Here is a 27,973-nt window from a genome sequence, read left to right on the forward strand (position 1 = left end):
TAATCACAAAGTAAAGCCACTTGATAAAGACACCAAACATAAAAGATTCAGAAGTTTCCTTAAAATGTGACATCACGGCAGGATCACCATTTTTTGGAGGGCATACAAACACATGTTTACATTCATTCATTCATTATCCCAATGTTTCTCAATTCTGGTCCTCAGGCCCTCCTGCTCTGCATGTTTTATCGGCAACCCTACTTTAACACACCTGAGTGAAATAAAGGGCTTGTTAACAGGCTGCAAAGAACTTGATGAGGAAGTTCAATAATCTGACTCAGATGCTTTGGAGGAGGATCATGTCTAAAACAGGCAGGGCACAGGGGGCCTGGAATTGAGAAACACTGCATTATCCTAACATCTTAGTCCGACGAAGGGTCGAGGGGAAACTGGATCCTATCCCAGCAGTCTTTTGGCAAAAGGCAGGGTACACCCTGGACAGCTTGCCAGTCCATCGCAGGGCCACACAGAGATAACCAACCACTCACATTCACTCCTTTGGGCAATTTAGAGGAACCAATTACCCTAACATGCATGTCTTTGGACGGTGGGAGGAAGCCGGAGTATCCTGAGAGAACCCACGCACACACGGGGAGAACATGCAAACTCCACACAAAGGCCACGGATTGAACCAGCGACCTTTGTGCTGTGAGGTCACAGTGTTAACCCCTATGCCAATGTGCAGCGCCTTGCACTTGTTTACAATGTTTATTCAATCAGTGGAAATTAAAATGAATAGTAGAGGACAGAACTGTATCCTTCACCAGGGTCAGAAAGCAAACAGAGACTACAGCATGTTTGATTCAAAGGCTGTAAATACATGCAGTTCCTGTCCACTATCACTGGGGGGCAGGAACAGTTTATGGTTTATATATTTAAAAAAAAAAAAAAAAAAAAAATCTACTTAGATATTGATGTGCATGTGTGCAAACGGTCAGACACAAAATTGGCCATGTCCTCATAAACATTTATTTGCACTTCCCTCCCTCAACAGATGAGCAACTAGTCATAATGTATTCAGTGAAATTAGCTACCAGTGATTGTATTTACATTTACATGATGGGACTTACTGACCAAAAAAGCAAATGAATGTACAAATTCCCAACAACATGACGGTTATTAATACCGTCACAATATCCCAAAAATGAAAACGATTAATGAAAAAAACATTTATAAACATGAAAAGTACAAAGGATGCAATTTCTTCAAAATGTAAATTACAAATATTTAGTGTCATGAAACCTTCAGCACATGCTTGTTAGCTGCTTCTTCTTTCTCTCTGGTTAGCTTACAGGTAACACGCTCTCTTGCTTTAACCACTCTTGAGACTCATCCACGGGCTTTTACACATTGATTAAAACTTGGCTCAATTTTTTTTTAGTTTGTGTTCTGCTGAACTGGATCAGTTCAAAAGTCAATCACAAGGTGTTGCTTTGTCAACATTTAAGCTCCTGATTGGGCATAGGGAAAATGATTAGTTTTATATTAAAGCAAATGGTCTCAATTAATATGAGTACTGAGAGAAAAAAAAAAAAAAAAGAGAGGTGTGGAGGGGGGTAGAAGCATTTTAAGGGGGTGGAAGTTAAAGTCATTCCTCAGGATTGTAGAGGTTACACCTTAGACACATACCAATTTCACAATTCCTAAAAATCAAACAACAGTGTAAAAACAAGTGCATGATTTATGATTGCATATCAGATTTCTATGATTTCACAATGAGGAGAAATTGTCACTCAAAAGGAATATCTGTGAGTTGTGCTTAAAACTGTCACAGTCTGGTCTTAAAAGAAATACAAGTCTCTGCAACAGATGTTATGTTCACATTTTCTTTTTTTTCTTCTTGTGTGGAAGATCCCAGAAACACACCCAACATCTGAAAGCAGATGTAGAGGAAGGCAAAATCAGAAATCTAAAAGGGCATTCAGGTCGATGTAGAGAACTATTTATATATTTAAAATTTAAAAAAAAAAAAAGTCATTTATGAATGTTTAGAACATTTAAAGTACAACATTATCAATGCAAAAATGCATGTTTTGGTCAATCTGATTCAGGTTTTCTACCAAAAGCTCGTCATTTTGGAGATATGAAGCCTACAGCTGACTGCAACTATTTTCATGAAGGGTTTCACTCCAAAGCACAGCACTATATTTACACCATGATGATATAAAATGTTTTCTGAATCTGAACACCAACACCTTCACAATGTTAACATTTAATGGCTGCATGTATTAAAAAAAAACAAAAAACGGACATTTTTATTCAAATAAAGATGTTTGGATAAGAAATGTATCAATTTTTTTTGTAAAGATCTCATTAAAAAAAAAAAAAAAACTAAAAAAACAAACCCGTATAATAAGATCAAGATACTTTCAGGGAAAAACGCTCATGAATGAGGTGGTTGTACACAGTCAACAAACATCTCAGTCCTCCCACTGATGACACCCTCCAGTTATCATGTGGACAATATAAACATCTCAGAGAGGCTTAAATATGCTAAATGTTGAAAGTCAGTGGGACAATAAGTGGCAGTTTGTTTACAACACACAATCCCCTCCCGGACTACAAGCCTGAGAGGGGCGCACTCTGTCGCCGAGCCGCGGACCTCTGCAGAGAACTACTTTCTTTTCAAACTTCTGAAACTGTCGTCGTTCGGGATGTGTGACTCAGGAGAGCACTGACGAAGGAAACTGGATTAGACAATAGATCTATTGAAACGGGTTTGACCTCCCCCAGTGCAACGCCACTTAACATGAAGAATCCAAAAAAAAGCCTCAAAAAAATGCTGTTGATTATTAACTGAGATGCCAGTAAATCCTCACAGAGTGGAATTTGAGCCATGCATTGATTATCCAAATGGAGCAGAGCCATGTTTTTGTCTGCCCTGAATCCCATTCAGCTGCCGTCTGCGGTGGGCTACTCCTTTTTGCCTCATAAAGGGAAGTGCACATATATAAGCAAATTCTCAAGTCTTGTGAAATATTCACTACTAACTGGAAGATTATTGATGCCCAGTGAAAAACCAATTAACCCAAACAACTCAGTCACAATACATACTGGGAAGGCACACACAGTATCCTAATGTGTAGTGCATTTTGCATAATTTTGATGAAGATAATCTCCCTACCTTTGCCAAAGACTGACAGTCTTTGAAACGTTGGCTTTAATCCCCCTTTTTACTGTGTCTTAATGACAAAAACATAATTCATGCAGCTTAAAAAGTCTACTAGTACCTCACAACTGATTTCTTGTACTAGGAAGTGGCTGCAGCCACAACCACTAAACAAGCAAATACATCAGCGCGGCACAATGCCGCTGTCTTCTCCATACAGGATGCCTTTCTTTCACGGAGCATGTGCACTGGCCAGATGGGTGGCAGGGCTTTCTCTGCCCAAAACAAAATGGCTTTGAGAGTGTTGGAGACCCCAATCAGGTCTGGGAGAAAGTGACTAGAATACTAAACATCTTCAATGCTTATCATGGCTTACTTTGTCAAAGTGTGCATGTTTTGATCTGTAGGAGCTGAGAAGAATACAACTAATTCACATGTAATTCACATGCGGCAGAAACAATCACAGAAACCAAACATTAAAAGAATATAACTATTAGCAAAATATATATAATAAATCTCCATTCTTGATATCTTTCAAGTGATTCTGTGACGATCACATCCTCATTGTACCGTCAAGTGTTTTTCACAAAGTTCTCTGTCTTATATTTACAGCTTTTTGGCACTGAACTGTCACAGATTGTTAAGGGAAAGACAAGAACACACATGAAGCCACATACATCATTAATGCTACATTATTAAGTCAGTGGTGACTTTTGATGAAAAGCCTCCAATGTTTTCAACCGTGATGCTTCTGTTTGACATTGATCTGTCCATACTGGGGCGAGTTTCACGCTTACACCCCACTAATATCTGTCACTCAAATATTCATCTTCCCTTTCTCTTTTCCCAAAACGAAACCAAGTCTGTGATTCCTCTTCACTTCCCAGTCTCTTTCTCCTCATGTATGTCCACTCCAAGTGTCTGCTAGTCCGAGATACTCTGGATTTTCTGCAGTGGGAGTCACAAACCCATTTACACGCCTAGTGCCTCCTCCGTCGCTCTCCAGAGCTGCTGGGCAGTCTGCCTCTACAATCCCAGGAGAAGTGGCTATGGCTTTGGCCACAAGGTCCAGGTAGTATGGGTTGTCAAATGCAGGTGAGGTGGAGTTAACTGGGACTAGGTAACCTGGGTTTTCCACACTGTGACCAGAGCTCAGACCATTGGGAAGTCGTCTGTCTATTTTGGATCCTTTACGTGGAAGAGTGGTGGGACGCTCTGGGATCACTGGCCTGAGATCCTGAACCTCCTGGTTGATGTACTCTAAGAGGGTGGACAAAAGTAGCAAAGTCAAAACATATTCAAAGGTCTGCTGAGATTTTCCCTTTTTTTTTTTTTTCCCCAATAAAAATGTTTATGATTTTTCCATGGTTCACCTGTTTATTAAACAGTCAATCATTCTTGTCCATCAAACTGTTGATTACAATCTGAAAAATCCCCATCAGTGCATTTGTATTCTAAAGATGTGTGATTGGTTCTTCCACCATCTTAAGAGGCATGAAGGGAATAAGGGGAGTTTGGAGACACTTTTCTTTTGTCAAAGATTTCAGCCACTCACCTGGCAAGACATTATTATGATGGTGGCCATGACTCCGTCTGGGCAGTGAGTGATGAAGATGGTGACTCTGATGAAAGCTATTAGGCCCATCTGTCTCCAGGTCCCCCTGGCTCCCATTGGGGTAGGTGGGATCTTTGCAGTAGCGCCCAGGGCTGGCTGGAGGCAATGAGGTACCGTCTGGCGTATCCAGGAAGACAGTGTCAGACTGTCCTCCTGCTGAGGGGCTGCGAGCCAATCCGGGGTACTGAGGCCACATGCCGTTGGAAGTACTGGCTCCAGTAGGTAAGGTGGGGTACTGGCTGCGGCCAAGAGTGCTTAAAGAGGAGTACAGGCTCCGAGAGCCACCAGTGGCAGACGGCTCAACATCTAAACCCTGTTCTCTGCTCTGCTAGAAGCAACAGGCACAAGGACAAAACAGTTTTCAGAAACTGAAGATGAAAGTGAATATAAGACATTGTCCAGACCCGATTTAGAGAGATTGCAAGACAGAATAAAAAAAATTCACCAAATACCAAAACTACATCATTTGGCACTGACCCTGTATGACTGGTGCCTAGATGGACCATTGGGCTGAGGCTCGTCTCCTTTAACCCTGGGGAGGAGGTTTGGTTGGGGAACCAGATACTCCTCTGCATCCATCATTTCTCCCATATTGTCTCCCTCTTCCAGAAGCATCCGATAAAACTGACTGTCCACTAGGCCGTTCACGCTCATCTGCTCATCGTTCTGCAGGTCAGTGAAACAATAATGTAGATGAGCATAATAAACAGAAAAAAATGTTGATTTTCAAGCCTCTACAGTGTTAATGACAACATAGCATGAATCAGACGTACCTTGATGACTAAATAACGAGATGGATCTCTGGCCATGACACTAAAGTCACCAATAAGGTCTTTAAACTTTGGCCTGCTGTCTGGGTCAATCATCCAACCTGCAAATATCAACAATACAAACTCTCACTATCATAATCCAAATAACAAAGGTCAAGAAAGGGTGAAATCTGAGCTAAGAGACTGAAGTTGTTTTTAATAACTTGGTTAAAATTTCAAATGTGAGACCAAAGGCAAAATATAAGCTGCAGTACTGACATTTCACCATGATCATGTAGACATCGATGGTGCAGATGGGAGGCTGGGGAAGCCGCTCTCCCCCCTCTAATACTTCTGGGATGTCCCTTGCTGGGATTGTGTCGTAGGGTTTAGAGCCAAATGTCATCAGCTCCCAAACCGTCACCCCTGAGGAAGGTAACAATAATGGTATGATTAACGATCTACCAATTCAGCCCCTTGAAAATGAATCAATAATCAATGACATATCAAGATTACTGACATGAAATGAAGATATTTTTATTTAGAATCCGTGACTTAGCATAAAAACTGATATAAATCAACATTTTCTTATCATTTGTCGATGGTAAAAATGTGCAAACGGATACTGACCATAGCTCCAGACATCACTCTGGTGAGTGAACTTTCTGTGCATAATCGACTCCAAAGCCATCCATTTAATTGGCACCTTAAAATACAGAAACATAAGCTTTAAGAATAAATGTATTAATAAGTAATGACTTCGCAGCAACAGCCCCATCTTACCTTGCCTCCATCAGCATGGTACTCCGTCTCATCTATATCGAGCAGACGGGCTAATCCGAAGTCTGTGATCTTCACGTGGTTTGGGTTCTTTACCAGGACATTGCGGGCTGCCAGATCTCTGTGGACCAACCGGATGTCCTCCAGATAACTCATCCCCTACACCAACACACACAAATCCACGTTTCCACAGCTATACAAACTGATGCCATTTCAAATGTAAAAGGACAAACAAACAGAAGAACATTAAGATACTGCTGTAACACAGAGACAAATCAACTTTGCTTTATGTGAAGAATCCATCAAAATTATGGCATATGGTTTCTTGTTTTAGTACCTTGGCAATCTGGACACACCAGTTCAGGAGGACCTGTGAGCCAATGCAGTCTTTGTTCTCTTTGACGTAGTCGAGGAGGCAGCCAAATGGCATCAGCTGAGTAACCAGCTGCACCGTGGAGGTTAAACATATCCCCAACAGGCGACAGACATAAGGGCTGGTGACCCCCGCCATCACATAGGCCTCCTGCGAGGAGGCAGAGGACAGATTTTAAAGAATTGTAAAGTGGGCTGGAGTTGAGTAAGTTTATGTAAATGGACTGTACTCACATCAAGGATTTCTTTATTTGCCTTTGGTGAGGTGTTCTCCCGCAACACCTTAATGGCCACAGGTATCTTCACACTTTCTCCTTCAGGAGCCCACGTTCCCTGAAATAGTGACCAAAACCATCGTCATCAACACAGTGATCATAACAAACAAACACTGCTGTTATGTGTCTGTCTGACATACCTTGTAAACAGTGCCAAAGGCACCTGCACCCAGAACCCTGAGTTTTTTCAGCTCAGTCTCTTTCAGGATACGCATCTGAGCTTGATTTGGAGACACACCACTTGGTGTTAAAGGCTCCACCAGCTGTGCAGATGGAAGAGGCAAACAGCAAATTGAGGGGACATAGTACACCCCAGAAAACATTTTATTCATAGCTACAAACTGACTCCAGTTCCAAGTTCTCACCTCCTGCTCCTGCAAGTACCTCCTGACAGTCTCCTTCCTTTTGAGCTTTTTCTGTCTCCTCAGATAAAAGACCAGGAGGGCCAGCAGGATGAAGAAAAGCACCACTCCACCAACCGCAGCAGCAACGGTTGTTCCCGATCTTAACAGAAAAAATAAAACATTTCAGTGCAACTATAATCCCTTAAAATAGACATAAAAAAAGAATGAAAGAATCCAGAAAAGCTGAGCTGGAAATACAAAGTATCCTCCTACAAACAACATAAGTTTCTCACCCTGTCCTGGTATCAACGGGGCAGCCTCTCTCATCCTTCACAGTACACCTGAAACGTAGAAATCACTTCCAATGAATCTTCAATGTGCGCACTGTGCCTGCTTGTACTTGTGAGTTTGCCTTCACTTACGATAGTGTGCAGTTAGTGTTGCAGGGCAGACAGTGTCCCGTAGCATTGCTGTACTTCCACACAATTAGCTGATCTTTCTTCAAACCACTAGGACAATGTTCCACACAGTGATCTCCATCTTGGAAGTTTCGACACTCAGTGCAATGTTCTGGACCCTGAAAACACACAGAGAAACATTACAAAAAGCCAAAGTTATGTTTGTTTAGTTCTTCATTTTATCCGGGGGGCATCTAATAGAAAAGCAAGACATTTTAGACAGTTTGGTCGCATGTTTTGCTAGACTTTCAGCTTTTTCCATGCAATAACAAACTCAGTACTTTCATGAGACTTTTGCTTCATCCACAGTTGAGTCAAAACATTTGATGTAGCTCTGAGTGACATGTCCTGTAGCCTGACCATTTCAAACGTCCTGAATATTAAAACGGCAGTAGCTGGTTGTAAAAGTAAGGGTGGAAATTTGTCAAAACTAAGAGATAGAACAGACAGCTGTCAGGCTGCTAAAGTATAACAGGCACTCGTGTACAACCATGTAGTACTTCTGTTTTATTTGACTTGCAGAGATGGCAGCTACACCATTTGATTTGCCTGCATGTTTTACCTGGCCGTGGCAGGATACAGAACCATTAAGAGGTCGACACTCTGCATCACAGGTAAGGCACAAAGATCCGTCTGTGTATTCACGCACAATCCTGCAACGCAAGGACACGTTACATTTAACACAACATCTCGTAACACAGCCAGGCATTTGTTGGATGCTTTCATCTGAAGCACCTGACATGTGATACCAGACACGCTTTTAGAAAGGGGGCCCCAGCTTTAAATAACCCAATGGGAAGTGCAGGATGACTTATTGTCTAGGCAATGCATGCTGGGAATACAATCTTATCAAATATGAGAGAATATTGTGGAGATAATGTCACTACGACATGAGTTTGTTCAGCTTCTGATTTAAGTTACTGCACAAAGAGCAATTGGATTGTAGCAGCCAATATCCTGCCACACTCTACACCTACCTGCTGATTTTTCACATACTATTGGATGATAAATAAAACTTTATGTTTTAGTAATGTAGTGTGGAGATATTCAAATACATTTTCTTACCCCTGATATAAGTTACATTGCTCTACACACTCAGTGCCCCGCTGGAAAGACTTGCAGGACACACATTGGCTGGGTCCTGGACCCCAACAGCCCCCCTCACACAGTGAGTGACACACTTGCCCCTTGCTCTCTGAAAACACACAGATTTCAGAGCATGATGTACAGTAAAGGTTTTCTTTTCACTGTTTATTGGCTTGATTAACATGGCGTTACAAGTGAGCATGAGGACTAATTTTACACATCAAGTTTGGCTTAAATCCCTGCTACAAGAAAATTCCCAAAGCACAAACAGATCCTGCACACAAAAGCATAAAGAGTCAACAAATCCACACATTTAAAATAGAACAGAAACTAAACATTTACTAACAATGTAATTGATAAAACTCCACTTTCTTCATTCATTACGTATGTGTTCCCCTACCACAAACTTCAGGGTCTTGGTTCTGTCTCACAATAAGTTCCCTGGGTCCCTGGGTGGGATGGAGGAGATTCTCCCAATGCAGTGAATTGGTGTAGCACAACTGCGAATTGTTATATACCAAGACCAAGCCTCCACTGACGCTATGCAGTGAACGCAAGCCAAGAGACTGAATGTGTAGGTTCTGGATGGCCAGTGAAAACACACCCCTAAAAAGAGAAGAGTCTTAATGTTATTAGGAATTAAATAGTGCCCACTCTTACAATGTTTTGTTTTTTTAACATTTCTTATAGTGGTAATCAGAAACATACAAAAGAGGAAAGTAGCCTTAAAAAGACAATGATGGCAAAGGATCTTAATTGAAAGCAAATCAGCAAGAGACAGACTAAGAGGAATCCATGGACACCATAGGCTTCGGCTGGCATGTGCTGCACACCAAAGCAGCAGAGCTGGCTAACAATTAGCATTTATTACCATGAAAGTGAGCAGACTGCTGCAACAGAGGAAAGAAAGAGTGCAAACAAAGACACAGTGTGAGTGAATGGACATCAACACTGAGGCATGCAGTGACGCACAACACAGAAAGAACATGACCCCATATACGGAATCTGTTTTTGGTGTTTTTCTCCAGCTTTGTATCATTTTCTCTGTCTGAGAGCCATCATTTACATACTTGCTCTGATTTCACTTTAAGAGCTCCAGCTGCTTTGTTGGTTTATTGATGAGACTGATGACTAATTATTGCATTAAAGATATTACAGATAGTCTTTTACAGAGTCTGGTTCCATTAGAAATTGTTGATATAGAGCAGGAGGTTTAGTGCACAAACAGTACAAAGAGCAAGTTTAAAAGACTTACATGTAGAGCATCCTGCCTCTGATCACTTTCAGGTTCTCAAACACACTGAGGTCAGTCCACTCCTCTGGCCAGGCATCAATATACAAATAACCTGCAGGTCAAACATCAGACATAGATACTGAAACTTCTGCATGGTCTTATGTTGCAGAATGGATGGAAATGAGTAAATTTGTCTTATTTTCTTGGTAAAAACTTAGAAAAGCTTCAACAAACTGCTGATACCAGTTATCTCCTCTAGTTTCTTGAAGGCACTCAGCTGCTCCAAAGTCAATCCAGATGTGTTGGTCACAGGATCTCTGAACAGTGACGAGCACCGAGAATCAGAATAAGAATATTTTAGATGCAGAGTAGCTTCTGCTAAATGATATATTTCTTCAGGTAATTTTATGTCATGATGGCCATTTTTCCACTGCAGTAAAATACTGGTAATAAAAAAAAACAATGGATTATATAATAAACTTTTTGTTTCTCTTTTTTACCAAGCCTGTCTGAACAAGTTTTGCCTGTAAACAACAGCTTTAGTGTCTTATGTGTTCTACTTGCACCATTATCGTTACAATCTACTGATAAAATCTCCAGCAATGAGGGTTAGTTTGTGTATTTTTTATAAATTTCACAGTACAGAGGGAATGGTACTTTTTACTAAGAACAGTTAGAAAACACTATAGAGGGTACTACAAGTATTTGCACCTCGGGTTTACAAGATGTCGCACACAGGACATCAGATTAAACTGCATGTAGTAATTTTACCCAAACTCTATATCATTTTATAAATATTTTACTAAAATGGCAGCATAATTTTAGATTAAAGAACAAATGAAGGAAGTTATTTTCTGTTAAGAAAAAAAAAAATCATCCCAGAAAGAAAAAACAATCTGGGTTTAAAGCATGTTTGAGTCCATTTGCAGGGTTTGGCTTTAGAGGCAGGTTCTTACTGCACTCCATTCACAAAGACTCACAAACTCAAATATTTGAAGTGCTGAATGGGAGGGATGTGACTGCAGCAAGCTAAAGTTCTGCCATCAAGCTGTTCCCTGTCATCTACTAAAATAAATGTGATTGTTGGTGATAAATTGAGTTAGCAGCTTAATTTTAGTCATGATTATAGCAAAACATTAGTCTCTTTGGGAGTAAAAACAAAAACATGAAATTACTTGAATTTTAATACATTGTATGCTCATAATTTAAGATTGTCAAAATAAATTAACAGGACAATGATAATCAAGTTGATGAGCGGGTGTGTGTCCTGCCTTGGCACTCCTATTCAACTCCTGGAGCTTCTGGAGATATACTGCAGACTGCACTGATTCTTCCACAGCTGATGTATTTTCAGAGGGTTTGGCTATTGTAGTGTACACATCCAGGAATTTGAAGAAGTTTAATATGGACTTATGAACTCATGGCTTAATATTGTTTGCTGTAAGGTATCAACAACCAGAGAGATTTCATGATCAGGTCCTTCTGCAGAACTACTCAGCATTCTGCAGGTCAATTATTTTAGATGTGGCTTTTACAAATTACTTAATGAAGAGTCGGCAGACTTTGTGTTGCATATGGGGGTCCCATAGGAATGCTGGACATGTGGAGATGAGCAATGGACTATGGACTAAGAGTATTTAACACTCAATACCCTTTTTTATGAAAATGTGTTTGATTTGTTTAGTTATTAATAGTGATGATGTTTTTAAAATTTGATTTTTTTTTAATTCATTCATATCTGATATGTGAGATGTGCACTAGAATCCATAAACAATTTTCCAGGTGGTCATTTGAACAGAATCTTTAAACTCAACCAGACATTTTAGGCATTTGGTATCTTAACTTTCCTTCAAATGACAAATAAAAACTTAGGTATTAAACAAAATGCAAGGCAATATTTGTGTCTTACCTTGCAAAGCTCTGAGGGCGGAAAGCAAGACTTCCAAAAATCTTCTTACATTTATTAAACTGCTCCACATTAGATGACGTCACCATGGTGACACCATCGTTGTCCATGACACCTAGGTTTTCCATACCCAGACCGTAACACACTATAACAGACGAAGAAAATTGAGATTTGAGACATTTTTTTCAAAATCTAGATACTTAAATGTGTAATAAAAGTAATGATTGACATATTGAGCTAAACATTTAAATCAATGAAGTCTATCACATTAATTTCATTGATAAACTTTCTCAATCTGGGTGGGACCACTTCCTCCAGAAATGGTTCCAACAATGAGCAGGTGACTGGTTCAACTACATCATGACATAACAGTTTCAGCAGATTTATTGCTGGTTTAAGTTTCCCAGTTGCATTACATCCAAAAGGCTCTCTGTCACCTGCTCTGAGAAGCCAGGTGATGTCGTACTCAGAGGAAAACTGCTTTGTGATACAGCACACATTGCCAATTGGTTGAACCCATGAAAAATGAGTAGTTGGCATAAATAGGCAAATGACTATGTTACACCACCAGCCTGAACCATAAACACAAAGCAGGATGTATTTATGTTATTAACCCTACCTAAGTTTCTTGATTTTTAAGACGAGTTATGATACAGATGTTTCCACAATCAATGCCGTGACAGAACATGACTAACAACTGGCAGACAATGAAAGTTAAATGTTGCTTCCATGTTATGTTAGCTGTAGATATGCAGTATTTAAAATACAGAGTATGTCTATGATTCTAATGTTACTGTAGTATGTTGGGTGATGCAGCAAAGGATGACAGAACTCAACACACCACAAACCAGACTTCATGTGAGAAAGACTACACAACTTTTATGCTGGAAAAAATGGCCAAAACTATGGAAGTACAAATGGCAAATTCTCAGATGTTTGAATCTATCAGTGCAAATTTCCTTGATACATCCCAACTGACCTGGATATGAGTACAAGTACATATAAACATGTGGTGTGCTTTAACCTTTTGTCCAAATAACGACAAACACACGAGATTTTAAAAAAGTAAATAAATAAAGACTTTTACCGAATATGAAACTGATGTGCTTTGAAGGTGGAGGCAAAATAAAATAGAAAATTTTCTTAGGAATAGGTGTCTTGTAGTTGTTAATAATCATTTTCATATTTACTTAAATTAACACCGTTAATTATTTTATCATGCATTAACACGTTCCCCCCCTCTCCCCCTTTTTTAAAAAAAAAAAATATATATATATATATATATATATATATATATATATAAGTTCTGGCTATGAACACAGAACCACATGTAGAGGCTTGCAGACAAATACCTCTACCTCATGTCCTGCTGCAGGATGCTGAAAATGGGCTGAAAATTGTGTTACTGGACAGAAAATGGCTGCCAGAGCAGAATAAAGTTTTTTTTTTTTACTGACAAGTTTTATCCTGGTGGATGTAGGTCTTATATATGCGAGGAGACTATCCCCCAAACCTTTTGCAATTTTAATAGCAAAGGATTAATTAGTTTATTTTGTTATTGAAAAAGTATGTACTGAGGTACCGCCACAAAATTTTTGATAAATTATTAGTACTAATAGCAGATTTCCAGCACATCCACATAAAGCTGCGTCCGAGTGTATATTTACTGTATGTTGTATCCAGAATGCACGACCTTACCTTTGGGACAGTCTCCTTCACACTTTTCACATTTCTGTGTCTCACTTCCATCAGACTGAGTGACGATAACCTCCTGGTTGGCTCGGAGGCAAAACAATGTACAGGCCATTTCCATTGCCAGATAGTTATCTAAGGAGAGGAAAATAGTGTTCAAAGGGCATCCAAGTAGCATGACAGAGAAAAAACAACCAAAGAAAAAAAAAACAAACAAAAAACACTGAAATCTCCATCCACAGCAAAAAAAAAAATTAAATAAATAATAAAAAAAAGTTTAACTAGTGAACAGTCGGATTATCTTCAACTGAATTGGGTTTGTAGCTTTTTTTTTTTATCATTATTATTTTTTATTTATGTTTTATTTATGATGAATTGGATCTTTTTAAGCAAAGTTCTTACAAGGACATGTCTTGACGCAGGTGGCTCCAAAGTTAAACTTTTTGTCTGGGTTTGGTTTGGTCTGAAAGGTGACGGGGTCATAGATGGTTGGCAGAGGACAGTTCTCCTTACACACTCCACTGTCGTTGAAGTGACGACATGCCTGGAGAGAAGAGGAAGGAGGAAAATGTAATAAAAGCCTGTCTGGCAACACAAACTGATAACTGCAGAGATAAAAGTATGTGTCATTTACCAGGCAGTCTGAGTCTTTGGGTCCCGTGCAGCCAGCAGCACACTGCCTGTGACAGCAGTCATTGGATAGCTGACCTTTACATCGCTTACAGTCAGATGCACAGTTAATTCTGGTCACTTTAAAATAAAAAAGTCAAACACTGAGTTTTACCAACACTTCATCTGATGCTGACTTTCTACAGTAAGAAAAGTACACAAAGTGATCAAGACTCACATGTTTGGCAGTCTTGATCGGTTTCTCCCCAGCATCCTTTCCCACATGCAGGGGAGCAGTTTGGGCCTGAGCAGAAAGTAATGTAATTTAAACATGAAATACTGAAATCTGTCATGGAATATTTAATTTATTCTGATTTAAACAGATATTAAGTGTCTACAAAAAGCATGTTTTGGAAAGTTATGACTGACATTTCTGAGTCAACAGAGGTGTGTGTTAACAATAATTCCCAGGTAAACTCAGATTATTCAGGAAACCTGGACACCTCAATACAAGATGCTGAATCATTCACTCTAATGACAAGTTGCATGTTGGCATGTATGCCTCTGAAATGTTTCGAAAACTCCCCCAGGGATGTCCCACATTTGCATGTGTACAAGTCAGATTTATTTTAATTCACATAGCATAGCGCTTTCTCCATCTGTCTGACAGACATTTCTTTTTTTGGAAACCCAAGGGGAGATTCAGAGTCTCAATCACTCAGTCGGCTGCTCACATTTAGGCTCCCGAGCCTGCAGTTGGATTTCACTGAAGTGGTTGTTGGTTTCATCCAATGTGTCTCTCCAATTGATGCTCTGAGGGTCCGGGAAGCACAGCTGGGGGTTCCCAAAAATATATACCCCACCTAACAGAATCTCTGCAGGACAGATGATGCATGATAAATGATTTTTTTTTTTTTTTTTTAAAAAGTATGTATATACTGACTTGAAATTTAAAATCTTCCAGTGAGTAGCAGGTAACACTAAAATGGACCAAAAGCCACGAATATATTCAGTCACAAGTCCGGGCCTGTACAGTCAGGTAGTGCTGGGCTGGAACAAAAGCTCTGATAAGCTATTGACCAACCTGTGAGGCTACGAAGCCTGAGGGTCCTCAGCCCCTGATTGCCCAGAGTGTTATTCACCACAACCAGTGAATAGTTGGAGTTGTATAACTGACTGCCTCTTATGATCCGAAGGTTGTCCAAAGGCATCAGGCTCACTGAGACATGTGCAACAAGTACGTAACCCTGCACCTCTACGATTCCCTGGTAAGCAAGAGGTAAAGATACACAAAGAGTGACTAAAAATGTTGGAACTAATAAACTAAAAAAATAAATAAAATAGATTTCTATTTCACAATTATTATGCTCCTTTTGTTCAAAGACCTCCACGCAAACTATACCTGTAGGAAGGAGAGATCTGGGTTTCCATGAAGGTGTGTAATCTCAAGGTTGCCATGGACAACCTGGCAGCCTGTGTAGAGCAGTCTCAGGGTCTCATAGTGATTTTCCAGGCTGGAGGGCAGCGCCAGCTTCATGTCCGTGCCCAGGCACACTGCAACACAGACAACATGATCCCCACTTTATCCAAGTGCATTTTTTAGTAAAAGTTTTATATACATCTAACAAAGTGACACATTCTAACTTACCCACATGGACTCAAACGTTGCAAATTTAACCTTTTAAAATATAAACATTACAAATAAAGAACTTCCCAAGTTGGTCAGCATCAAAAGCTGAGCATATGTATGCCTATAAGTGTGAACACACACTTAAATTCCACCCACCCACACACACACACACACACACCCACCCACACACCCACACAACTTCTTTCCTTTGTATCTGAACATGTATATTTTGAACAAGCAAGCACAGATTCCCAACATTGTGTCACACACAGCATTACATTCAGGGTCATGCAGCATTGCAATTCACGAGGGCTTCTGCAGCTACATAGCTCCCATGCCTTAGCAGGCAGTCACACAGTGGACAGTCCCTCCTCTTTGGAGGTTATAAATGACTTCCTCTGGATTCCTTCCAACAGCCCATCAATAGTCAACCCACTCTCCTCGATTGAGCCCCTCACCCAGCACTGCTCTGCTATCTCTGTCTGTCTGTCTGTCTGTCCTTTTGGAGAAGGCTGCTGGACTCATATCACTGGAAAAACTAGAAGTCTTGACAGGCAGTTTGTCAGATGTACTTCTCTAGTATAAACATTTGAAACTGCAAAGGTTTTACTCTGATGGCAGAATAATGACAACATATTAAAGCTATGACAAATTAGCCAAGAAATAAAATCGGTAATATAAGACCTGCATTAAAATCTGGCAGCAAGCTACTGTAGCAAATGGTCCACGATTAACAGAGCAGCTGCCAAAAATACACACCCAGTAGTTGCAGCCTGTGTCAAATAAATTAAATGACTATTCACTGCCTCCTTAAGTGATGTCATCATGGAAAATAGTTTTTACATGTCTAGCCAGGATGAGCGCTTGGCTTTATTCTAGAGCCTTATCATTTTTAATCATAAAAAAAAACCAAAAAAAACAGAAGTGGATTCCCTGAACTTTGCACACACACACACACACACACACACACACACACACACACACACACACACACACACACACACACACACACACACACACACACACACACACAATAGCAGTTCTTGGGATTAGGAGAATGTGCCTTAAAAAAAGCACATTAGAGCAGATTTTTCATTTCTAAAAAATAAAAAAAATTTTTTTTAAAAAAACTCTTGTAATTTCAAATCTTGGCTTCCCCTCCTATTATCCCTCATTGTTGACACTCCAAAAGTCTCTCAGCAACGCCTGCATGAATGCGTGGCCTTGTGAGGAGCAGCCGAAAATACCTGCTCTTTCATCACTCACTCTGCCTCATCTACCCGCTGTCATCTCGCGATCTCTGCCCTTCATCGCCATTACTTACTAAATATTTTGGGGTTGAAACTGAAGTCATTTACACTTTCGCCCGTCTTCTCCTCAGTTTGTCTCAGTCTGTGAATCCCTGCCCAACTCTCATGTCATCTCAAAGAAATGTGTGTCACTGCATATCTAAAAGATGACACTAGTGGAGGGCTATAAACTGGGCTATGAGGGTCGATATCCTGTACAGAGATACGTCTCTGATCTTTGACCTTCTAGTTTAGGACATGATTGCCATGTTGGACAGATCAACCACAAAACATGGTCACCCTCATGCATGCACACACACAAATAAGTGTATTAAGGTGTCTGCAGGGATGGCAGCTTTGCTTGGAAACTTCAGCTGCTTTAGTGCTTCACAATAGCTTGTTCTTCATATGACTTCTTTTGAGGTTCAAAAATTTCTGATTATTTTCAATCAGAGTGATTGGTATGTTGTCATGCACAGTTACAGCTAGACTTGGACCAGTCTCCCTGCCCCAGTATTAATGCAAAGGTAAAGGCACCAATTCACTGGTATGCTTGCCTCCACTGCGGCAGCTGGTAAGGATTCCCCTCCCAGTTTGTTAGAATGGAGCATTTTCCAGTTGATCTCTTATGTCACAAACCAAATAAATGACTAATAGCCAAACAGTACATCTGGGCATTTTCCTTCAACAAGTAAGATGCAGCACTGTTTTGGCTATTTTCTGTTGTTACCAGCTACTTCTTTGCGAGTGTACCAGCTTTTCTCACATCAACGACTGTATGTAGTCAGAACTGTGGAGCATGAGCAAAGCACCACTGCCAGTTAGAAATGCACTTCAGGTATACGTGCATGAGACATTGGACTTCTGACCAAATAATCTTGGTTTGTTAATCTGATGTTGGTCATATAATGTTCATTTTTCAGGCCTGTTTTATTCAGACCAGCAAAATAATACGATTTTTTTCTAAGGTCATGTAAAGTACTGACTATGGTCTCAGTGGATTGTACTATTCTTATGTAAAATATCGAGTTAAATTAATAACTTGATCAAGTTAATGTTGGAGTTGCAATAGAAAAAGTGCTTAACTGAAAAGTGACATGACCTTTGCTTGTTGAATATAGGGAATGTATTCATTAGGGCTTTGACAATATGCTTATGTCCTCGATTCGATTCAGATTTTTTTGGGTGCCGATTCGATTTATAATTGCAATTCTCATAATTCTTCAATATTGTTGATTTTTATGTAGATTATTTTTAAAAAATGTATAAAACTTTTTTTTTTTTTTGCTCATCATTTTTCTTGATTTTAATTAGGAAAAAACAACACAGTAGACAGCCCATCATTCTGCTGCTATAATTCCCAAGAAGACAAGTAAAAAGATCAACAAAAAATGACTAATTTTATAATGGATAATTTTTATTTATTTGAAAGAAAAAAAAGAAAAGAAAAATCACAATATTCGATTTTTCAATTCGATTGCAGCTTGAAAACACCTCACACATGCTGGACTGCGGCTCTCGAGGACTGGAGTTGGACACCCCGGTATAGCCGATGATTTATATCTATATATGTGTGTAACAGCAATAGTGAACAAGAAATTAGGTGTAAAGGATCCATGATGCATCAGTATAGTCCAATCAAGGTATACTAAACACTGTCCGTAGACACACACTTTTATGCAAAGGCACATTGTGGAAGACGTATGTCACTACTGACGTTTAAAGCACTGTGCTCATGTGTACGAGAATAAAAAATGATGAAAACAAGAATGCAAGAAAGAGACAGCTGGAGAGAGCAATTATTCAAATGCTGCTCACTTTGTCACCTTTGCACCTGCACACTTACAATGTAATGTGGGTGTGAGCTCTAGATTCTGCTGAAGCCACAAAACTGTCAAGCAAAGCACAACTAATTTATCACACACACTTAAACATCCAGCAAGATATAGTCTATTTGTTTCTGCTTAAAAGGGTGTTATAATTAGCTGAACCTAAAAATCTCTCTCTTTTTTGCATCATCAGATATCAGAGCACAGCTCTATTAATATCTGATATAAAAGTTATTTAATCATTTTGGCTGTTCTATTGTAAAGATTTTCTTCTCCTCACTATTCAACATTACAAACTGACTTTGCATCTAGTCATTCGAGACAGTTTTACTCTGATATCCTCTGAAAAAAGATCAGCTTTAACATTGTAAAGGACTGCACAGTTATGTAGTAACATTTAGTTTTAAATGCTAATCCTTAAACCTAAATTATAGAAGTATAAAAATTAGAAAATGTATGACCTGCATTTGCTTTAACAGTGATGTTCTAATTTTGTGCTGCTTTATATATCTAATGAAAACTCAACGCAAGGGTGATAATATAGTTAACATTTAGTTATTTCTGTTGACTTACACTTCAATAACCGGAAATATGTTGTTGAAAATATTTATCTCATGTACCTGATTAATCGCTAAAGTAATGCCTTATTTAACATTTCTGGCATCACAAAAAAAAAAACAAAAAAACATAACACTTCTGAATCCTTGTTTTCATGGCACATTGCACATGCATTATGCTACCAATCAGCTGGCATAAAGTGACAAGGATGAGATGATTGTCAGGTCTGGACTGGCATTAAAATGTATTAAGATAATGTAAGAGGGAGTGAGTAAGCAAATACTTTCCACATGAGCACTTCAATGCCTCAAGCACCTTAAACTTGAACTGCAACTTGTTTTATTTATTATAAATTAGTCTGTCATATCCAACATTGTTCAACTACTTTCAGGAATCTTCTTAAAATTGTGGGTTTTGCTTGCACAAAGTTCAAAGACATAGAAATACAAAAACATAAGGGGGAACAAAATCAGTATATTTTAACATTTAATATGTTAACATATAATGCAAAGTACCCTTCACACTGTACTGTAGAGGTGGGAAAATCTAATTGAAAATCAGGATTTTTTGTTTCACAATTTTAAAAATCAATTTTTTTTTTCCCAATTAAATAAAATTTATCAACTATAGATTTTTGTCATTTTTATTGGTTTTATTGATCTTTTTACTTGTCTTCTTGGGCATTATAGTAGCAGAATGATGGTCTGGCTACTGTGTTTTCTCCTAACTGAAATCAAGAAAAATTACTAGCAAAAAACAAAAAAGGTTTTATACATTTTTTTTGGGTTTTTAAATCGACGAAAATCAGCATTATCAAAGAATTTTGAGAATTGCCCATGTACAAACTGAGCCTGATATGTCCGGACGGTGTCATCTTGGAATATCTCCATGCCACCATGAGTGAAAATAAAAAAATCTAGTAATAGAAGAATCTGGTTATTCAGTGTGTTTAGTAATCACCTGATATCAGGTTTTAGACTTATATTATTTAATACAACTTTTCAACGCCAGCCCTTCCTTTGCAGCTGCACCCGCCACCTGGACCCATCAGAGCACATCACATCATTCCAAACCCTAAGCAGTAAAATTTGTTAGGGGAGTTTGTAAATACATTTTCCTGGTTGTCTCCATATTATGGGTGCATCGGTTTCATTTCACCAAACATTTAATTGACCTACAATTGAGATTGTTCAAGATTTTCTTCTGACCAGATTTCTTCCTCTGTGGTGATGGTTCACACGGCTAGCCTTCCAGGTTTTCTACCGATTTCAGTCATTTTATACTCAATGCTAACCAATAATCTGACTCTTCTGAAAAAGAGCAACACGTGCTGTGGTTGTTTCAAAAAGATGCTCCTCACGGCACCAGTTAGAGTAAAATAACTTGTTACTATCTGTAACATATTAATGTCAGGAGTACTTTTCCATTGACAGGCTCTTAGCCATTTGCCAGACAGCATTAGTTAACAATTGATCCTCTGAGTGGAAAAAAATAACTTCAGCTCAAATAGAAACAACCAAATTTCCTGATCTTTTTATTATTACTGTAAATAAGTCACTCTTTTTTTTTGTAAAAGTGACCGATTTGATTGATCAGAATCTCATTTCATAAGGAGGATGTGACATGTGACTGTGCTGAGTTAAACTAACAAACCACCTGAGACTTAAGATTGAAAACTGAAAGCCAGCTGGAAGCCACACCTGCGTGTGGCAGAGTTCCAGTTAGCACAAGGAGTGTACGTTTGTGTTTACCTGCATGCTCACAATAAGTCACACAAACATGATGCTACTGCAGAATCTGGCATGGTGGAAGACACCACGCTGATCCTCTGCCCTTCATTGTCCTCTAGATAGGGTTAGGGTCCCTTCAAAGCTCAACAGAAACAAAACGAGCTGATGCAACAGGACTTTGTCGGTTTATAACCCCCCCCCCACTCCCCCTCCCAGTTTAACAGTCCTAATTCTGCAGCAGTCAGGATCCATGCAACGTGCCTTGCATAAACTACCCATGTCTCCTGATCTTCCCTGAAAACATTCTTCCTCTTCACTCTTCATGGAAGAAAAAACAGGTATTGCTCAACAGACAAGCAGAACAGGATTTGTACTGTACCAGTACTGTACTGTCGTGCACTGACTACAATCACAACAGATTCTACAAAAGTGACAGAACCTCCTGCATCGTTTACACACATTACTACAATATGAGGAATCTGCAGCTGGATTCGCATGAGGATTTTACCGTTTACAAAAGGGTGTCTTGTAAGTGGGAAAGCACAGTAAGAATCAAAAACAAGCTGATAAAAAAAAAGCAGACTGATCTATTCTATTATGAAATGGTTTCCACTGAGATAAATTATACTCTGTTAGTCAGGGATGTGCCGTGAAAACTGAAAGAAACATACAAGACTAATCCATAGAAAATACAACATATATAGCTTCAGTACATCTAGGTGTTGACTGCATAAGTGAAAAGCATTTTCACCGATAGACGTTACCTCACATGGTGTTTTGATGCAATATTGTCCACAGCATAAACTTGACAGTGGATTCAGATTCAGCTGTATTGAATATGGCATCATGGTGCAACTGGTCTGCAAAAATTGTTAGGTAGGTGGCAAGTTTCAAAGTAGCATCCGTCTGAATTCCTGGATGCAAGTGTTGCCTGTTTTTTTTAGATAATGAGCATTGTAACAACTTTGTCAAGGAGTTGTATTGATGTTGTAGCCGACTTAGGTCTGATACACTTCATTTTCATACTTTTCTAATACTTCAGTTTGCCTTTGTATCCTTCAGGTGTGAGCATCGTAACAACCTGGGAGAGACGGCCTCAGCTAGGACAGAAGTGTTTTACAGGATACAGGTCATCACTCACAAACTTTATAAAATTAAAATCAGCAAGAGTTTCCTTTGGGGATGAGAGGACTCACATTATCACCTATGCAAGTCTCAAATTATCTAAAAATATTTAATTATCAAAACAATTTAATTCTTATCAGAACACAAGCATTTCAATTAAAGGTCTCACAGCTGTTGCCTGTGCATCAGTTTAGCAGTTTTGTAACAGCACCTTGCACGCTGCTAAGGTCCAACATTGGGCTGCTGACAGTAGCTACTAGTGCTTGTGCAACTGTAGGTGCACCCAAGTCTGCTTCAACCCACCAATAATTGCATTCAGAACAATCCTACAAATGTTAGTCAATGCTCTGTTGAAATATTAGTGAGCTGGGAAGTCTCGCTGACTAAAGCTGCTGCAGTCTTCATGTCAAAAATTAACTCACCCTCAGAGACACTAATCGTAACTAATAACTGCACCACCCAGAGCACCCCTGTGGAAGAATCAGCAATTATTTTTATTTTCCAGTCATTTTAACTTGGTTTTGTCACTGGTCTGCATCTAAATATTGGCCTCATTTCCTTTTCGGTGCCAGTACTTTAAATGCTTTCTTAGTTTTAGACAGCTGCATGGACAAATCAAGGAGTTTATCAACTGGGGATTTGTGAAAGGCACCCTAATCCTCTCATTTTATGACGTCCTCCTCAATTTAAAAGAAAAAAAAAACAACTGAGGTTTGCATTCATTTTTTGGTAATTATCGTTAAAAGGATACAGTGTAACTTTTGACCCAAATATTAGCCTAACATGAATAATAATGGATGATTTCTGGGCTCAATATACAGTGCTTGATGAATGTTGATGCTCCGGAAGGGCTGGCCTCTTCGGAAACCAGACATTCCGTGCGTTTACATGGGAGTTTTAATTCCTGTTTAATTCTGAAAAAAGTTAATTCCACTTTAAACTGATGAAAAACGACCATTTAAAACACTTAATTCCTAATGCTAATTTTTATTCAGAATTAAACTTAATTCCGATGTAAGTAGCTGGTTTATTCGCATTTTAATTCTGAACTATTTAATTCCTCTGTCATGTACACCTTAATTTCACTCTAAGTTAATTCCAGTCGTTCTGCACATGCTCATTACCTTGTCCTGTCCTAATGACGCGCGTTGTTTTGCCTCCCGTGTTTGGTGGTCTATCTTTCTTCTTCTTCTTCTCAGTTGCTGCAAAAAGTGAAATAGCGTGCTCGTGTTGAGCTGCTACTTCAAAGTTATAATAAAAATAGCAGCGAAAATTGTACTTATTATGGACTTTTTATAAGTTACGACTGAAAAGACGAGAAGCAGGGAGCCAACTTTGTTTATTTCCGGTATACGTCAAACGTCAAGTGCACCCTCTGTTCAATCAGAACCCGCCGCTCAAAAAAGGAATTAAGTTAGGACGTGTTTCATGTAAACGTTCATTCGGAATTATTATTTTCATGTAAACTCGTAGGGGAATACGTTAATTCCGACATTTAATTTCAAATTATTAATTTCGAATTTAAAAAACACCATGTAACCGTACCCAGTGTAACTTTGCAGGAGCGGTTCATCTCTCATGGGATCATGTGACCTGGAGCACTTTCTTTACAGCGCCCCCTCTATTAACATTGAGGGCTCTGTTTTGTGCTACTTCTTCCTCCTCTTTTAACAAAACTTTGGGCAGACAAATTTGACAAAATAAGAAGGTGAAAACAGTGTCTGAGAAGGCCAGAAAGAGAAAATGAGAAAGGTATCACTCCAGAGGAAATACATGAGTCAACCTTGACAAAGAATTTGCCTGTTGGGAGTCTGATGAAAAACTATGGATGCAGAACCCACTCTTTGTTGCATTGATAAATGAAAATAATTTAAAGTAACTGTCGATTCTTCTATTTGGGGATTCTGAGTGGCACAGTTATTAGTTATGATTGGTGTCACTGAAGGTCAGTTCATTTTTTACATGAGTACTGAAGCAGCTTTAATAATGGACTGGTAAGTAAGCTCTTTGCTTGTTGTGTGATGTACGGTTTCACATCTTAGACCCAGCGTTTATTCAAAACAATGGCAGTAAGTGCCTAATAAGCTACAGAACATTGGAGTATACATCTGGGTCTTAGTTGAAGCTAATCAGCTATTGACCAAAGATAACGTGACTCCCTAGATATACTGTGCAAGTTGGGCTGGTTTTCGAGTACTAAATGCATTTCCTGTAATTCCTTAAAATACCAAAGTAGTAACAGAATGATTAGCAACTGGCCTCGTTTAGTTTAGTTGTTTTCTAAAGACTAAGCTAGGAGCTAATGCTGACATTTTCTTAATAAGTTATTGACATGAATTGTACTATAGTTAGTGTTTCATTTGGTGCTCAAAGCTATCATTTATAGAAATGTTTTTGGTTTTCTTTTTTGGGAGGGGGGGTGGGTGGTACATAGATCGCGACTGTTTTATGCCACAGCAAAGATGAGACATTTCATTACTTTGTCAGCACTTCAAAACTATTAATACATAGTGGAGCTAAAATGATTATTTCATTTCAGCTTAAAGCTGGGGTAAGTAATTTTGCAGATTTTTTTTTTTTTTTTTTTTTTTTTAACTGGTGGAAGTGGTTCCTCGCCCTGATAGTCTGTACATTTTGTAATCATGAACAATAAGAAATATAATTAGACCCCTCGGTTTACTGTAAATCTGTACAAACTGACCAATGAAAAAGTTCGGGTCAAATTGAAGTTGTTCATTTCTTCTATTTTGTAAGCTTTTTCACGGCAGAGAAAGTGCAGGAAGGATTTCCCGACCCGGCTCGGTTTATTTGCCTCCTCCCACTAAACAGCCAAGAAAGAAAATCGTTGGTGGAAAAAGTTGCGAACTAGAAAAGCCCTCAGAGCGCAAACCTCCACCATGGCCAGATCCAAAAGGTGATCCGGATCGCCACCAAAATTAAACCTGTTTTTCCTTTTCACATTTCCAACAACTCGCAAAAATTTAAATAAAATATGTCAATAACTTTTTGAGTTATCTTGAACACAAACAGATAAACACCGGTAAAAACATAACCTCGTTGGTGGGGGTAAGAAAAAAGCCTTGGATCACGCGAGGAGCAAAACCAAAGTGGGAGAAGCCAAGACAGGGGCTACTTTCAGATCTTGCTCGCTCGCCAACATTACCTACCCCAGCTTTAAGATGAGTATATGTGAATAAGGTCAACATATTCTTTCAGATTCTTAAGGACAGATTTGATTTCTTTTGAAGTAGCTCAAGACTGAACAAGATTCTTTTTAATGTGGAAATAGTTTATCATTTGCCATTTATTTCCAGTTAATCATTAGTGTTCCAGCACCATGGAGATTGGCCCAGCACAATGTAAATGTAGGATGAATGTGTGCAGCTCAAGTAAAAGAAAAGCAAAGAAGAAAGTAATGAAAGTTTCCACAGAGGAAGTTATTCAGGTCTGCTGGTGGTCCACATTTTCAGCTCAGTGTGAGTTAGATCACTAACATGCAGTGTAGTCTGGTGAGTCAAATCTGGCTGAGTTAACCTGCAATTGGGGCCAATTCAGTTAGACTTTAATCAGCTCTCAGTGGGAGCACTGAAGCATAGCAAGGACATGAACTCTGTGAAGACCATAACACAGATTGTGTTGTGTGACGTAATAACATTTGATGACTGAAATGAAAACTTTTCAAATACATCCACTTAGTGCATTGCTTAACTCTGGGAACCAGTCAGGGCACTCGAACTGATCTGATGCTTCACAGATTGACACTGTGGACTGAAGTGCACCAACCTGTTCCCAACAACAATGCAGTCGTATATGGAAATACTTCACCTGCAACTATTGGCTTTGTTTGTCATAGTGCTGGTGGTTGGAGCAGCTAATGAAACACAAACAACAGTTTGTGCTCTTATAAACTGCACGCTTAACCCCGTTTCCAGCTTGCTTTTAATGTTTAACCATGCACGCCAATAAAAATTGACAAACACACATCAATAAAGTCTGCATTGCAAAGGAAATTCTCAGTTATTGATGTTAGTATTTTTGCCAAGAGCTGCATCTGTATAAAAGCTTTTTTTTTTTTTTTTTTTTTAATCTGACCAGGCGCATTGATAGATTTTTAGCCTATAAATGAGAAATAACAGATGCAACAACGCATTGCTTTATCAATTCACCCAATATCTGACCTGTTTGACAAAACTAAAGACTAAAAGTAAGATAAGGTTCCTCTAATTGCAGGGAAAAAAACAGACTACTTGTGTTTTGGCTACTTAGGCAAAATAATCTTAAATTATTCTAACCAAGAATGGTTCATCAAGCTGGGATTTTGTGATAACTTTTTTCTGGTGTGATTCTGACAAACGTGGAGGAACTATGTTTAAAACCAGTAAAAACGAGAAAACTGGTTTGTATTTTTAAAAAAATCTGGACTGGTTTGGACTTTCAGTTAGCTCTTGTTTAGCTGGCACGCGCTCAAGCTCCAACAGTGACAAGTGGCCCTCTACCAGACAATGTCCCCTTTCGAGCCAGAAGTGAATAATTGACATCGTCATGATCCTTGCCAAACAATGCACTGCCTGTTAATGTTGTTTATTTGTTGTTGTTTACGACGAGGGGCACAAACATAAATAAAAATCAGTGGAAAATCTGGCCTCTGTTGCTCAACTTTGTTGCGTCTTTAACACTTTCACAGATGTTTTTGACGTTGCTGAAGTTTCTAGCTGAGTTTATTGGTGCGACTGAGTGGGCTCCGGGTTTCTGGCTTGGCATTTTCTGTTCAAACGGAAGGTCTCGTGCAAAGCTCCAATGTGACAGGTGTGATTTTTTTTTTTTTAACTCCTCATCAGAGCTTCACAAATCCCGCGAGCCTCGGCGGGGAGGACGCGGCTGCAGAGTCACGCAGGAATGTGGTTCCTGCCCAGAGAGAAACTCGAAGAATTGCGAAAACGAGACCAACGGACCTTCATTTGACATCGTTTTGATAAATGGTAAATAAGTGTCGCCGAACAGTGGAGTCACTCAGGACGAGAAAAGTTACCCACCTTCCCTGCTCCAAGCGCCCGTCGCTGCGAGCAGAACGGCGCCGACAAACAGCAAACTTCTCACCGCCTCCATCTGCTCCAACCCGGCGCCTTTAGTCCATATTCCAAACTAGACTGATTTACTGTTCCCGATGAGGAAAAGCGACGTATTGACTTCTTCCCCTTCCCAGTCAAAGTGTTTTTCCTCCTTTTTCCCCCCTGTTTCCACGGCACAGTGGGGAGTTGTTGTCCGTTTCCCAATCTCAGTGACTTCCTCCCGTGGACTCAGACTGTTGGTAGTAAACCGTGACAGCGCAGGAGCACAAGCGCGTTCACGCGAAGGCCTGAACGGGGAGTGGCAGGTTGACTCAGCCCGCCCTCCATTTAGACCAGCCAGGGTGGGCAACTCCAGTCCTCGAGAGCCTGCAAGTGTTCGGAGTTTCCCTGCTGCAACACACCTGACTCAAATCAATGGCTAATTGGCAAACTTGTGCAGAGTGTGTTTTCCAGCTTGGCATCGGTCTGCTCATTTAGTCTGATGGGGATCAGGATGTGTTGCAACCTCTCTTTA

General features: G+C 39.4%; 1 protein-coding gene across 2 annotated transcripts; it reads right to left on the reverse strand.

Annotated features, from left to right (window-relative positions):
• Nucleotides 1-1,012: 1,012 nt before the first annotated feature.
• erbb2 (erb-b2 receptor tyrosine kinase 2) lies at nucleotides 1,013-27,692 on the reverse strand. 2 transcript variants are annotated; one of them, XM_079260912.1, is made up of 27 exons: nucleotides 27,424-27,692; nucleotides 15,632-15,783; nucleotides 15,314-15,494; nucleotides 14,964-15,104; nucleotides 14,468-14,533; nucleotides 14,255-14,370; nucleotides 14,023-14,164; nucleotides 13,627-13,755; nucleotides 11,932-12,073; nucleotides 10,266-10,339; nucleotides 10,044-10,134; nucleotides 9,189-9,394; nucleotides 8,768-8,897; nucleotides 8,265-8,355; nucleotides 7,667-7,821; nucleotides 7,538-7,585; nucleotides 7,266-7,404; nucleotides 7,041-7,163; nucleotides 6,860-6,958; nucleotides 6,591-6,776; nucleotides 6,257-6,412; nucleotides 6,104-6,179; nucleotides 5,753-5,899; nucleotides 5,498-5,595; nucleotides 5,202-5,390; nucleotides 4,665-5,049; nucleotides 1,013-4,369 (listed from the first exon to the last, which is right to left on the reverse strand). In XM_079260912.1, the coding sequence occupies exons 1-27, from the start codon at nucleotides 27,494-27,496 to the stop codon at nucleotides 4,008-4,010; spliced, it is 3,897 nt and encodes a 1,298-aa protein (XP_079117038.1). In that variant the 5' UTR covers nucleotides 27,497-27,692; the 3' UTR covers nucleotides 1,013-4,007. The 2 variants fall into 2 exon arrangements, with proteins under 2 accessions (XP_079117038.1, XP_079117037.1); XM_079260911.1 differs by having other exon boundaries at nucleotides 4,665-5,052.
• Nucleotides 27,693-27,973: the final 281 nt, after the last annotated feature.

Source organism: Telmatherina bonti (assembly GCF_933228915.1).
Source record: "Telmatherina bonti genome assembly, chromosome: 21".
Taxonomy (NCBI): Eukaryota; Metazoa; Chordata; class Actinopteri; order Atheriniformes; family Telmatherinidae; genus Telmatherina; species Telmatherina bonti.